The sequence below is a fragment of the Equus przewalskii genome, chromosome 4 (genome assembly GCF_037783145.1).
Source record: "Equus przewalskii isolate Varuska chromosome 4, EquPr2, whole genome shotgun sequence".
Classification (NCBI taxonomy): Eukaryota; Metazoa; Chordata; class Mammalia; order Perissodactyla; family Equidae; genus Equus; species Equus przewalskii.
In genome coordinates this window covers 102,940,205-102,953,701 of record NC_091834.1, presented here as the reverse complement: position 1 = coordinate 102,953,701, position 13,497 = coordinate 102,940,205, and the positions used below count along the sequence as shown (strand labels likewise).

Genomic DNA, 13,497 nt, shown 5'->3' with positions numbered 1-13,497 from the left:
GATTTTGGGATATGTTTCTTATTTTAAATTTGGGTTGCTATGTTCTCAGTTTCTTCTTCCCTATTTATGTTTTCTTGGATGTGTCTATCCCCTATTTACATTTTCCTGGAGATTTTATTGCAAATTGAGTGATATCTCATCAGATTGGTTCAAAACAAACTGCTTTTCAAAAACATGTATTTTAAATTAGTGTCATGAAAATTAAAGTTTAATGTATAATCTACAAATGTTTCACTGATTTCAAAGAGGTTTTCACCAGAATTGCTATGCAAATGCATACCAAACTGTTTTTGTTTCATTTTTCCTGGTGTTTAGAATTGCAGAATATGTGTAGAGTGTGGCACACGATCTAGTTCTCAGTGGCACCACAATTGCCTGGTATGTGACAGTTGTTACCAACAGCAGGATAACTTATGTCCTTTCTGTGGGAAGTGCTACCATCCAGAACTGCAGAAAGACATGCTTCATTGTAATATGTGCAAAAGGTAAGAAGATACAATTATTCCATTTAAGTGTTTCGTCAGTTCTTCTATCCTTCTGGTCATTTACTCTTGTCATTTATCTTTCTGCTCTAACCTTTCATCACTCCAGTAATTCTTTTAGTACGGAGTACTTTTATAGATGGAATTAAATTACATTTTTTTCAATCTGAATGGCATTAGAAAGTGATTGGACAAGAGATAATAAGACTAGAAATGAGCATTAAAAGGGAGCATTAAGAGGAAATAGTTTAAAAATATGGAAGTAAAAATAGGTCAACACCTCTAATGACATCCCAAAATGCCATTTCTTTTTCTAGAACCTTCACCAATTGCCAACCCCTGTAACCTGTCTTCTGTCCTCCTTAACCCTTCCTGTATCCAGTTTTCCAGCAATTCCCTCCCTTTTCCATAGATATTAACTTGACTTTAAGTTAGAGAATTTTATTTAAATATGTTTATCACTGCAGATGGGTTCACTTAGAATGTGACAAACCAACAGATCCCGACCTGGACTCTCAGTTCAAAGAAGAGTATATCTGCATGTATTGTAAGCATTTAGCAGCTGCACTGGATCCATTACAGCCTGGTGAAGTGGAGATGGCTGTAGTCACTACAGGTAAACTGGAGATTTTTTTTAATGATTCTGTGCCAGCCAGTCACGTATATATTACTTTAGCAATAATGAGGGAATCCTGTGTATCAGATCCCATCTTATTCTCAATTTCTCGACTGTTAAATATACATGTGATCTTGTCATCTCTGAATCTGACGGCTAACATCTCATCTAGCTTCTTTCCGACCATTCTCCTAATACTTGAATTCCAGGACTAGTGTGCTTTACTCCAGTTTGTTCTTTGAGCCATTAGTGGAAGTTACTCAGTATTTGGCCATATGACCTAGTTTGCCCTTAATAATCTCAGTTGTTTCACTCCATACAAGTTTTAGTTTTATAATATCCTTCTTAAATGTTAATTCTCACCTTTGGAGCCCAAGATTTTGTTTAGGTATTTTTAATAGTGTACTGTTGATTCTTAGATGGTAAAGAAAACAGACCTGCTTACCAGCTTGTTTCTCATTTTCATTAATATGAATGGCAACTTCAATAAAGGTGTTATTTTATCATCCAAAAAGGCTTCAAGTAGACATATCTTAATTACTACTATTTTGTTTCTAAGATACTGTCAGTATCCAGTTGTGGAATAGCCTTTTAAAATAATAATAATGCCAGTTACCTTTTAATTCATTATACTTTTCATGTTTTATAAAATGTAAATGTATATTTGGTTCAAAAAAAAGAATGTGAAGAATAATTTATGGCCTTTTTGGTGATAATTTACCCTCACTATATCAAAGGAATAGTTGCTGACTTAGTTATTAACAAAAACAGAAAAACTCATTTGAGCTAAAGAATAAATAATTTTCTGTTAAGATTATAACAACGAAATGGAAGTTGAAGGACTTGAAGACCATATAGTATTTCTGGAGCAAGCAGTTAATAAAGATGTCGATGGTCAGGAATCCACACCTGGAATTGTTCCAGATGGTAAGAAGGTTTTTGATGATGAATATAGTGTATTTTCTGAAGAAGATGTGTATATACAGTGAATAGATGAACAGCTGCTAAAACTTGAGTACCCATAAATGAAAACGAGCCAAGACACAGTCACTTAGGAAACTGTTTAGAGAGGAACGTTTTGGTAAAATAAACTTAGACAGAAATTAATAGGGGAAAGGGCATGTAGATATTTGTAGTTCAGCTGTAATCTAGACTTAATCATAAATAACTATTTTGTTTAGGGATTAAGTGATTTTCATTAATAAGCAATTTGTTATTTTCTCTTTCAGTATACTTGTAATTACTAACTAGAGCTGTGGCTAATTGTGAGGTGTTTCATGCTGAGAGCAGGAAGAATTTATTGTTTTAGCGTCTCAGGAGCCCTATTGAGGATTATTTCAGTTATTTAAGTGATCTTTCAACTAAGTTTTTTGCAATATTGATAATAGCTATTACTATACTTGAAGATCTGAAATTAATGAAAGACCAGGTTGGAGCAAAACTACTTATTAAATTTATTCTTGGGCTCATCTGACAGTCTGTGAGATTTTATGTGAAATTGTGTTATGTAGATTGAGTATATACAGAAAAAGCCTCTGAGATTTTTTGAGATTGTTTATATTTAACAACTCTCATTAAAAGCTATACATCATAAAGATGTAAAGTGAAGAAAAATAAGACAAAGTTATCTATAATAATAAATCTTATCATAGTGTATAATCAGATTCCTAATTTAATCTTCATATGCTACTTACTAATCCATAGTAACAGTATGTTTTGGGCTTTTATTGGAAATTGGCATTTGGCAGTGGGATAAAAATCTTACTCAAATTACTGTTGAGAGAGCTGTGCTTTAGAGAAATTTTGACTCCTTGCTGGAGATTCCATAAATGTGTTATTCACAGCAGTTCAAATACACGCTGGAGAGCAGCAGAGGAGTAATCCACCAGAAGGTCTTGACACACACAGTCTTCTCATTTCTGGTAAGCAATCTGTTCATATTGTCTTAATTTGAGTTACAACATAATGCCTTTATGATTGCTGTGCACATTCGAATCACTATTAAGTTAGCTTTTCAAATTATTCCAAAGAATTGTTTACTATTACTATATACACATTACAGCAAGGAAATCTTTGAGTTAAGTGATCCTTTTCTTGAAAAGAATTGGCAATGGATTTCTAAAGTAGGTTACATTCTCTATAAAAAGTTGCTAAATCAAAGTGTTGATTATTAGGCAAGTTGAAAATCGTTGTGTAAGACTATGTAGTAGTTGACTGTAATTGAACTGCTTAGGCTGTAGTGTGTATTTACACTGTTATCTTAATACTTCTTGCCTGGCATAGAACAGAAACAATATACTCATGGTCTCTACGTGTATTGCACATATTCCTCTTTGCCACTGAAAGTTGAGGTAATTGATCTTCTATTAGTACGTAATTTAGGCTTCATGTAGTTAGGATAAGTTTGTTTCCCTTGAGTCACTCAAATGATGGTACTTTCAGATTTAAACCATTGTGTTCACTCTAGACTTATGTGTATTTAATTTTCTGTTTTAAAAATCTATTTTTGTCATTCTTTTTTTACGTTAAATATTTTTGAAGCATTTTTGTGTTTAGAAATATTTAGTGTGATCAGATCCTAATATTTGTTGTTATTTGATGTTTTTTCCTTTATCCTCAACTGTATTCTTTCAATAAAGCAGCAATGAGAAGTGAGATTCATTTTGATATCAGAACATAAGTAAATTTCAGTCACCATGGTAAATAGCAAATGAGGAAATTAGTGTCTCTATGAATGTAACTTAGAACTTACCTTGATGGTATTTGAAATAAGTGCTTTTATCTTCAGTAGTCTTACCTTGTATATAAAGCCATTTAAGGCTCATGTCAGTTGGACCTGTAGCTTAGTCTTAAGTAAGATAGGATTAAAGGTTAAAGACACTGGTACCCGGATTTAAAATTTACTAGTCAGTGGTTATATATATTTCTGATATCTAATCATGTTTATTGACTTGCTAAGATTTGTCTCTTTGCTTATAGATGATGAGGAAGAGAAGGATTATATCCAAAAAATGTATTGAGTATGTTAGTAAGTGCAGCGAAGCAAAATAAGTCTTTTCTATCTGTGGTCATTACTCATTTGAGTCTATAGATGCTTTGATTACATCTGGGGTGTCTGCTATTGCAAACTATCTTTACATTCTAGACTAGTCTTTGCTCTTTAACTTGGGCAGCTCATGTAACATCACTGAGCCTCATTTTCCTAGCTGTAAAATGAATATAACTTTACCTACAAAATTTTAAATCTTTTTGTAAGTGCTCAGATTGCAAAACATCATGTATGCATAATAGAATTATATTAGGAATTAATTCTAATTTAATATTCTTACCAGAAATTACTGTAAACTCTGGGAATCCAGTAAGGCGATGTTTTTGTAGGTTTTTCTGGTCTGATCTGTGACTGATTATAATCCATAAACCCTGGTGTATTTTGGCCTTTATTAACTTAATAATTGCCTTTCTTGATGAATACCTTCTGATTTAAGAAATAGTTTAACTAAAGGTTAGTTTGAGGACCCTGGCCTTCCCCATTTTTTGCCCAAGCCTACTATTTTCAAGCCACAAAGTTATAGACATTAGTGTCTTATACCTACTCGTAGTTAGAGATTTTTAAAATTCGTATGTAGATTAACATAACAAATATTCCAAATTTTGTAGAATCATCCCAAGATAAAATGAATCCTGAATTGGAAAACAAGATTTCTCATGAAGCTGATGGTGAAAAAATGGAAATGCCTTCTAAAGGGTTGCATATTGGTGATGATCAAAATGAAAACAAAATGGAAGTGTCAGAAAATGTTGAAGTCCTCGCACACCAGGTTGATGTGTCGCCAGAGGCGCTGCAGTTGTTGGCGGAACCTAAAGTGCTGGCGTCCACGGAAGAGTCAAAGCCTCCCACATTACTCAGTGAACCTGTCACTGTTCCACCAGAAACGTTAGTGTCCCTGTGCGTGGAAAGTACTTCTGCATGTTCGAAGGAACAGTTGTCTTTCGAAAGGGTGCAAGAAAAAGTGGAACAGACAGAAAATTCTGAATCTTCCACTGCATGTATGGACTTTGAAATGACTCCTGCAGTTGAGAGTTGTGTGAAAGATAGTTTATGCCAAGAAGACAAATCTATAAAATTACCATCTGAGACAGAGTCATCATTTCCATCCTCAGCAGACATAAGCAAGGCAAATGTGTCTTCCTCTCCGCCACTGTCTTCAGACTTGCCTTCCCATGACGTGCTGCCAACTTACCCTTCAGCTCTCCAGGCTTCTGTTGGAAACATCATGCCTACAACTTACATCTCAGTCACTCCAAAAATTGGCATGGGTAAACCAGCTATTACCAAAAGAAAATTTTCTCCTGGTAGACCTCGATCCAAACAGGTAGGGTGATTTTAATGAGGTTGACAGAAAAGAGTTGGAGCGATTATCTAAAATGAGAAGGTGTGTGTGCAGCTTTGATTTGGAGGACAGCTTTTTCTGTCTTGAAGTAGAACGTAGATGTGATGTTGACTTATGTTTTGGCCATTAAAAAAAAGTGCTGTTAATGTAATTTATTAAACTTGAAGTGATCTTATTTGGAATTTTAGCCTGATTTGGAAGTACAAATGAAATCTATAGCTGTCTTGTGTAGTTTGATTATAGTTTCTGATAGAAAACACTTAAAAAATTCTTTTAGTTCTGTGACACAGTAACAATAGTCTTTAAAAAAAAAAGTAAAGTTTTGAGTATACTATAACTAACATTTATTTTTTCCCTCTAATATATTTGTTTATTGATATTATTCATTGTATATATTTTTAACTGCTTAAGCATCAAAATTTTCTAAGGGAATTTTTCATGCTGGGAGATTTTTCATTTTGATTTTTCTATTTGCTAACTTTTTTGTGGGATTTTTTTCAAGTTAGGACTTATTTCAGTGGTTTAATGGAAAAATCTTAGACTCGTATTGTTGATCTTCAGGAAGTGAAGGGAGCTTTTCTATGATTGTTTTAAGTAGTGTAGATTCTCCCCTTCAGGGGTGAGTTTCACTTCTTTTTAAGTGGGGCTTAAGTGAAACTATGAGGCAAAGTGAAGACACAGTAGCTAAGAATGATTTTTTCCTACAAAATTCCTACTTTCTGAAGTTTTTATAAATTGACAGGATATCAAACCATGCAGAAGGTTTAGTCACAGTAATAATTTGGAGTTTCAAGTCTTGTAATTTAAATTGCTTTCAGGGATTAAAGTTTGACTTTTTATGGGAATAATAATATCTTTATCATCTAATTTTGGGATTGTAAGCTCAGAAGAAAAATAAAATCAAATTTTATTTTAATGTGAAAATTAGTTCCTTCAAAATAAAATCCAGATATATTTTATTCTCTAAAGACAATACTTTACACCAAAGGCAGAGTAATTTCCACTTGGGACTTAACTATTTCTCTATGGTAAAGACATTTGCAATAAACTAAAACCCTCTATATATACCTTTCTCTAAGTATTTTCCTTGATATTTATTTTCTATTCTACCAAGAGGATTTTTCTTTTTTTAGCAATGGAAATTTGAATCTCAAATTTATTTTAGTTGAGCTATTTACCTTCTTTAAGGATACTGTATCATAAATGTTTCTGTTAAATTTTACTGTCTCTCCCCTTAGAGACTTCTGTTCAAACTGAGAAACTCTTAGGATTATTTTTCTGTTGACTTATGTTCCAAAATATTGTGTGTATGTATGTATGTGTTTGTATCTGAGTGTGTGTACTTGTGTATGTGTATGAAAGTGTGTATTTTTTCCCCCAGGTTCATCCACTTTTATATGAGTCATGTCCTAAACATTTGCTGTTGCTGCTGCTGTGTTCTCTTTCAATTCCCAATTCTGGTAGTATTCTACTTTCTATTTAGCTGCCCCTGTCGCTTTGCTGCTGATCTCATCAGCAGTTTGTAGGCCATGTTTCCCCCCCCCCCCCCATTAGCTTGGTTTTAGTTGTGTAGCAAACAACCTTCACTTGGTGATTCATAGCTTGCTAATATACTGCCATTTTTGTGGGGAGTAGGAATTGGATAGAACAAGGTAGCTCTTTCATTGTTTTAATCGCTGCTGAGGTAATGGGATCATAACACCAAGGAACATTCTATACCTAAACAGGGATGTGTGTATACTTATATTCTATTATGTGAATTTCTTTGATTTCAGGCATTTCTGTGTTATATTTTTTGTTTTATTTAGTGTTTATTTTGCATATTCTTGGCAATAGGGACTGACTATAGAATGAAATGAATTTTCATGGCAGTGATTGTGATGTGAGTAAGGTTCTTTGGTTTCCAGCTGTCGCTTTGATTAACATGACTGGTATTTCCATATTTTATTGAATATCATCAGTTCTATGATCTTTACCAGTATAGTGAATACCTTCCTAACCAAAGAACTGCACATTTCGTTGGTTAAATTCTGTTTCACACTGGTCAAATCTTTATTTTTATCTTAACCTTTTCTAATATTACATGAGTTTTTCTGAGAATTCACTTAGAAATTAAATGAATACTTTAATTAGAAACAGAAAATCTGAAAGCTTTAAAATTAGATGTGACAGTTAGCGATTGGAGTATTATCTGGAGATATGAGTTAGCCAGTCCAAGGGTAAGCCAGTGCTGCCCAGTAGAAATATAATGTAAGCCTCCTTATCTAATTTAAAATTTTCTAGTAGTCCCACTTAAACATTAAGAAGCAGGTGAAATAAATTTTAATACTTTTTTTTTTAAAGATTTGTAAAATTTTTTTCTTCCCCAAAGTCCCCCAGTACATAGTTGTGTATTTTTAGTTGTGGGTCCTTCTAGTTGTGGCATGTGGGATGCTGCCTCAGCATGGCTTGATGAGCAGTGCCATGTCTGCGCCCAGGATTCGAACCAGCGCAACCTTGGGCCGCCAAAACAGAGCCCACGAACTTAACCACTCGGCCACGGGACCAGCCCCTAATAGTTTTATTTAACCCAATATATTCAAAATATTTTAGCTCTTAATATTTATAAAATTATTAATGGGATATTTTTACATTCACTTTTCATGCTAAGTGTTCGAAATCTGGTTTCAGACCAACTACATTAGAAGTGATCAGTAGCCTCATAAGATGAGTGGCTACTTTATTGGACAATGCAAGGCAAAAACATCTTTAAAAATATGAAAGCTTTAACTCCAGAGTTATTGATGAAATTAAAAGAAATACCAAATAAATTTAAGATTGATAAACTAAGAATGTTGCTATGCTTTCACTGTTTCTTAAAAATGTTTTATTAACCAGAATGTTCTTCTTTCTTTCTTTATTTTTTGCTGGGAAAGATCGGCCCTGAGCTAACGTCTGTTGCCAATCTCCCCCCTCTCCCCTCCGCCAGCCCCAAGCCCCAGTACGTGGTTGTATATTCTAGTTATAAGTCCTTCTGGTTCTTCTATGTGAGCCACTGACACAGCATGGCTACTGATAAGTGGTGTGGTTCTGCATCTGGGAACTAAACCCAGGCTGCTGAAGCAGAGCATGCCAAACCTTAACCACTTTGCCCCAGGGCCAGCAACTACTTTCACTGAGTTTTTAAAGATTGCAGTAGAAATACTTCAATTCCTCCAATTGTTCACAGGACTGTTCTTAAAATAGATGATAATGAAACCGTTTGTTGTAGTAACACATCACTCCATGTACTTTCAATGTATATTAGTCAATATGCAATCCGTATATATACATTCTCACACTCATAGGTATTCATATGTACGTATATACACACGCACATGAGTACATATGTACATGCACATACTTACACGCAGGTCTGTGTGTAGTGATAGCAAGGTATGGATGGGTATATATTTGTGTGTATATATTTCACTATTCTGAATCTGTAACATCAGGACACAGAATGGAATCTATATCTCAAGTATTGGAAGTCTGTTATCAAATGGCAAATTGTATAGGATTATTTTCCCTTTAGAAGAGGTTGGTAATTGAAGTTTGACGTTTTATATTGTGCCTTTTATATGGAAGATTTTAAGTGTTATTTAGCAAGAAATATGCCATTTTCTTATGAGACGTTTCAAATATATCTCTAATGTGTGCTTCAAAACCTTACTAACTCCAGGAATAGTAATAAGTTTTTTTCTGATGGTTGTGGATAGAAAAAGATTCTTTCTTGCTTTCTTGCTCACTTCAGACACAGAATTTCACAAAGATAAGGAGGAAGAATTTAGACATGATGGGTAGTAGGAGAAGGAAATTGGTGGGAGTAGTGACAGGCAGCAAATTGGACATGGTTTCATACAAATTGTCCCAATGAACCCATTGTTTTTTCTCTCATCCTTTATTGAAGTTATGTGTTTATGTATGTTTTAGTATTTTACTTTCCATTATTTTTATAAGTATACCCACATTTGGCCTTGGGTTTAGAAAAGCGGTTATTGACTTTACAACATAACATAATCACCTTGGGAGCTTTTAAAACTTACAATGCACTGACTCTGCCCTTCACCAATTAAAACACAGCCTCTGACAGTCTTCTTTTACCTTAACCTTGGAAGGAGAGTCCAGGGCTAGAGAAATGTGTTACTCATTGTTTTGTTACTTTTATGCATTAAACATAGTAGTCTGAGAAATGCTCTTAAAAAGCAGTGGAAAATAGAATGGAACACTTTTTTATCATATCAAATCATTTGTGTTTTTTGGTTTCTATTCCATTTTTCTCACCCACATTTGTATTTATCCATTCTGATTTGGAAATTCTGACATAATAGCAATCTTAGCTCCTCTTCTATTATTTACCCTGTTGGTGTCATGTCATTTTATGGGAAAATATTTAATGTATTCACACAACTGTGATGTACTTCAGACACTCATGTACTAATTGCTTTAATGATAGTATTGGAAGAGTTTTTATTAAACCTATGAAATATGTTTTCTTAGAAATGTTTTCATGAAACATTGCTAAAATATTTCAAGGAAACTTCATAAAACATAAGTACTCTTAACAGTATTTAGAGTACTTTCAAATTCTGAGGATTTTTGTCTTCATTTTTGATTTTACCTTTCCACCGTTTTTTGTTGCTAGCATCGTATACAGTCATGCATTGCCTAATGAAGGGTGCATTCTGAGAAATGCATCATCCGGTTATTTCATCGTTGTGTGAATATCACAGAGTGCGCTTAGACAAACCTAGGTTGTGTAGCCTACTACACACCTGGGTTATATGATACTAATCCTATGGGACCACCGTCATATATGCAATCTGTCATTGACCAAAACGTTGTTATAGGGTACGTGTCTGTATATAGAAAGCTTAGGACTTACCATAATTGTAAGACTGATATCCTTTGAGAGGTTCTCATAGAGAAGATGAAATTTCTTCATTATAGTATGTTTCCAAAGGTAGTACTTCATTAGATCATAACTGCTTTCCCGTTACATTGTGAATTAAATTTCTTATTTTTCATCAATTTAAGTGATTTTACTATGAACCATAGAATTTTATAACATACTTGTGTACTGCAATAGCATTTTAAATGTGTTTCAAATTAACATATCAATTTCATAATCTATTCCCGTGAGAGAAAAGCAGGCCTCCAGAGTGGTGAGCTACAGAGGATCGTAGTTTTGTTAACAATTAATTATAAGTAAGCAATTTTTTTTAATAGTGGACACCATTTCTGGTTTGTAAATGCAAATCCATTAAGCAAGAAGCACTGTTGACATTTTTTGGGTTTTGTTTTTAGGATAAAAAAGGCAGATCTTTAAATCATATTGTTTAATTAATGAGTTTCAGTTCTTGATAAATTACTTCATATCCAGCTTTTAATTAAAATGTTTGAACTTTGAATTGTTGCTTTATGTAATGTACACACAATGGTATTGATTGAAGGAAAAGAAATTGTGCAGGTAGTTGTCATTGTCCATTCTTGAATACCTGCCAGGTAGAACCTACATATCTGAAACCTTGTCTTAGAACTTAAAGAAGATTTCATTAGTAAATGATGTATATTCTCTAATTTTTATGAGGAATAAAAGATGCAACGTGGATGCCAACAGTGATTTTTTCACATGCATTTTAGTCTAAATGCTATGCTGCCTTTTAAAAAAATGACTTTTAAGAAGTATTTTATATTGTTTATATCTATTTGTACTATAGTTACTTGTCACTAGAAAAGACTGATTAGTATAAATTCAGCATGAACATTTCCATAGTGCAGTTGCTGGGATGCAAACCCTTGTTCTTCCTTTATTGTCTGTGTGACACTCAGCAAGTTCCTAGTGAACTGTCTTGATTTCTTCATCTGTCAAACTACATCATATGCTGGTTGTAGGAATTTAACAGTAACACCTGTAAAGTACCTGTCACATAGCCGATGGTAAGTGCTGCCCTGCTTTCTTTCTTGAACTGCAGAATAACGCAGATATTCTGTGAAAATGGAGACTTGAGAAAGACGTAATAACCATGTATTAAATGCAGTTCTGGAGTGGTGTTCCCAAAACCAAACAGATTGACTAATAGCTGGTTGTACTAAAATGGGCCAATGAAAATAACTGCAGGTCTTGACTGAGTCAGACACTGGTCACAGTAAATGCCATACATAGTAGGTTTCTTGCATTCAAAGCCACATAATGGTTGCCCAGATTTTAGATCTCAGCAGCCCATTACCTATACTGTGTGCGGTATGTGTTGCAGTGGAAGACACCACAGGTGCTGCGGGAAAGCTGAGGAGTCCAGAGGGAAAGCTCACCTCGGGCTAGCAGTCCTAGGCGTGTTTTCTAGAAATGAAGACTAAACCCTTGCTACTCAAAGTGTGACCTGCACACCTACAGGAATACCAGAGTCACCTGGGAGTTTGTTAGGTGGAATCTCAGGCTCCACTTAACTTGAGCGAAAATGCACATTTGAAGAAGACCCCCATGCAGGCATTCCTCTAAACCATTGGAAAACTGTAGTTTTAAACCTAAAAAATGTCTAGCCCTTTCGGTGTCAAGCTGCACACACATCAGATTAGAGGCCTCAGACTTTCCTCTTGTCTGTCATATTTCTGAAGCCATTACCAAAACCGTTGCAGCAGCAGCCAAATTCATACTCTTAAATTACTGAAGGCTAAGTCTGGTAACAGCTATTTCTGTACGTTTCTGTATCTTATCAAGTCACTATCAGCAGTAACTTTCTTCTATTTGATGTTGAACTCAGTTTTGTTTATGAGATTTATTTATGTGAAAAGAATTCTGTAAGTCATAAGTGAGTTGTTTCCTGCTGTAGCTGTTACGTATGTGAGTTAATGTATGTACCAAAAAGACAAATGATACACTGTAATGTTTTCTGTTTCTCTCACTTGCTGTCCTCCTTTCTGCTCTACCTTCATTGTTTTTGCTTTCTCTAAATCAGACTCATCTTTTAATAGCAGTCTCGGTTTTCCGTAGTGTGTTGGGAGAGGCTGCGCCTGAGGTTGACGTAGGACTTGGAGGTGTGAAGTTTCCCAGGAGACATCAGACCTTCCCTGGCCACTCTTAAACTGATTCAGTAGATTAGGATAGTCATGGGCTCTAATTGTGACATTGATCATATTTAACAGGATTTGACTTCTAATAGAAAGTTGCCCATAATAGCCTATCCTCCACCTGCCATGATTGTTTCCATTTCCGTAGCCTACAGTCCTTGTAACAGCTGTATAATTTACATGAGAAATTGGCCTCAAAGCAGAAAGAAGCTTAATGCTATGTTTAGATAGTTTTGGGGTTCAGTAATTATTGTTGGAATCTAATTCAATCTCTGCCAAGTAGTATTTTTTAAAAGTTTCTATGTATAGGATTTAATAGCAAGTTGATTCCATTTAGCTCTCTTTACAGCTTAAAGTCTCCTGCTGGCTACATTTTGAATGCTTTGCTTTTAATTCAGTTTGTAGATTGTTTAAGAGTAACGGTGTGTTGAATAGCTTGGTAGTTTTTTTTTTATAGCTGAGGAAATTGAAGATTCTAGGCTACGACTGGTGGGGGAATTAGTATTATTTCATATCATAGGACAGTGCTTGTTGATGCATTTATGCATACATGCATGCAACAAACAATATATGCTCAGTAGGAAAAAACAGATGTTCAGTATGCACTGAACAGAATACTTGACACAGCAGTGAACAAAAAGAGCATGGTTTCTGCTCATCAGGATTATAGGCCAATGGCAAGAAATAAATACAAGTGTAGTAAGTGTAAATTCAGGTGTAGCAATGATGTACAGCTGGTAGCAGGAGACGGGAGCTAACCTCTTCTGAATGATCTGTGTAAGTTCTTTTTGATCAAAGCTGAGATCTGATGGATAATTTATAACTAAAGTGGATCATTACAGCTGTATTTTAGTTTTAAGGTCTAAGAATATATTAAATAATTTCGTCTCTGTCAAAACATCTAGGTGTAGTCATGATTTTT

At 34.6% G+C, this 13,497-nt stretch overlaps 1 protein-coding gene across 31 annotated transcripts in view; it reads left to right on the top strand.

Annotated features, from left to right (window-relative positions):
- Positions 1-13,497, top strand: part of KMT2C (lysine methyltransferase 2C) — a 269,708-nt gene that overhangs the window by 154,555 nt on the left and 101,656 nt on the right. For 28 of the 31 annotated variants that reach the window (XM_070616944.1, XM_070616935.1, XM_070616948.1 and 25 more), the window contains 5 exons: positions 316-485; positions 950-1,098; positions 1,912-2,025; positions 2,943-3,020; positions 4,756-5,471. In XM_070616944.1, coding sequence (XP_070473045.1) covers positions 316-485; positions 950-1,098; positions 1,912-2,025; positions 2,943-3,020; positions 4,756-5,471 — 1,227 coding nt within the window. The remainder of the gene's footprint in view (positions 1-315; positions 486-949; positions 1,099-1,911; positions 2,026-2,942; positions 3,021-4,755; positions 5,472-13,497) is intronic. The other 3 variants (XM_070616929.1, XM_070616947.1, XM_070616928.1) reach the window with 1 other exon arrangement.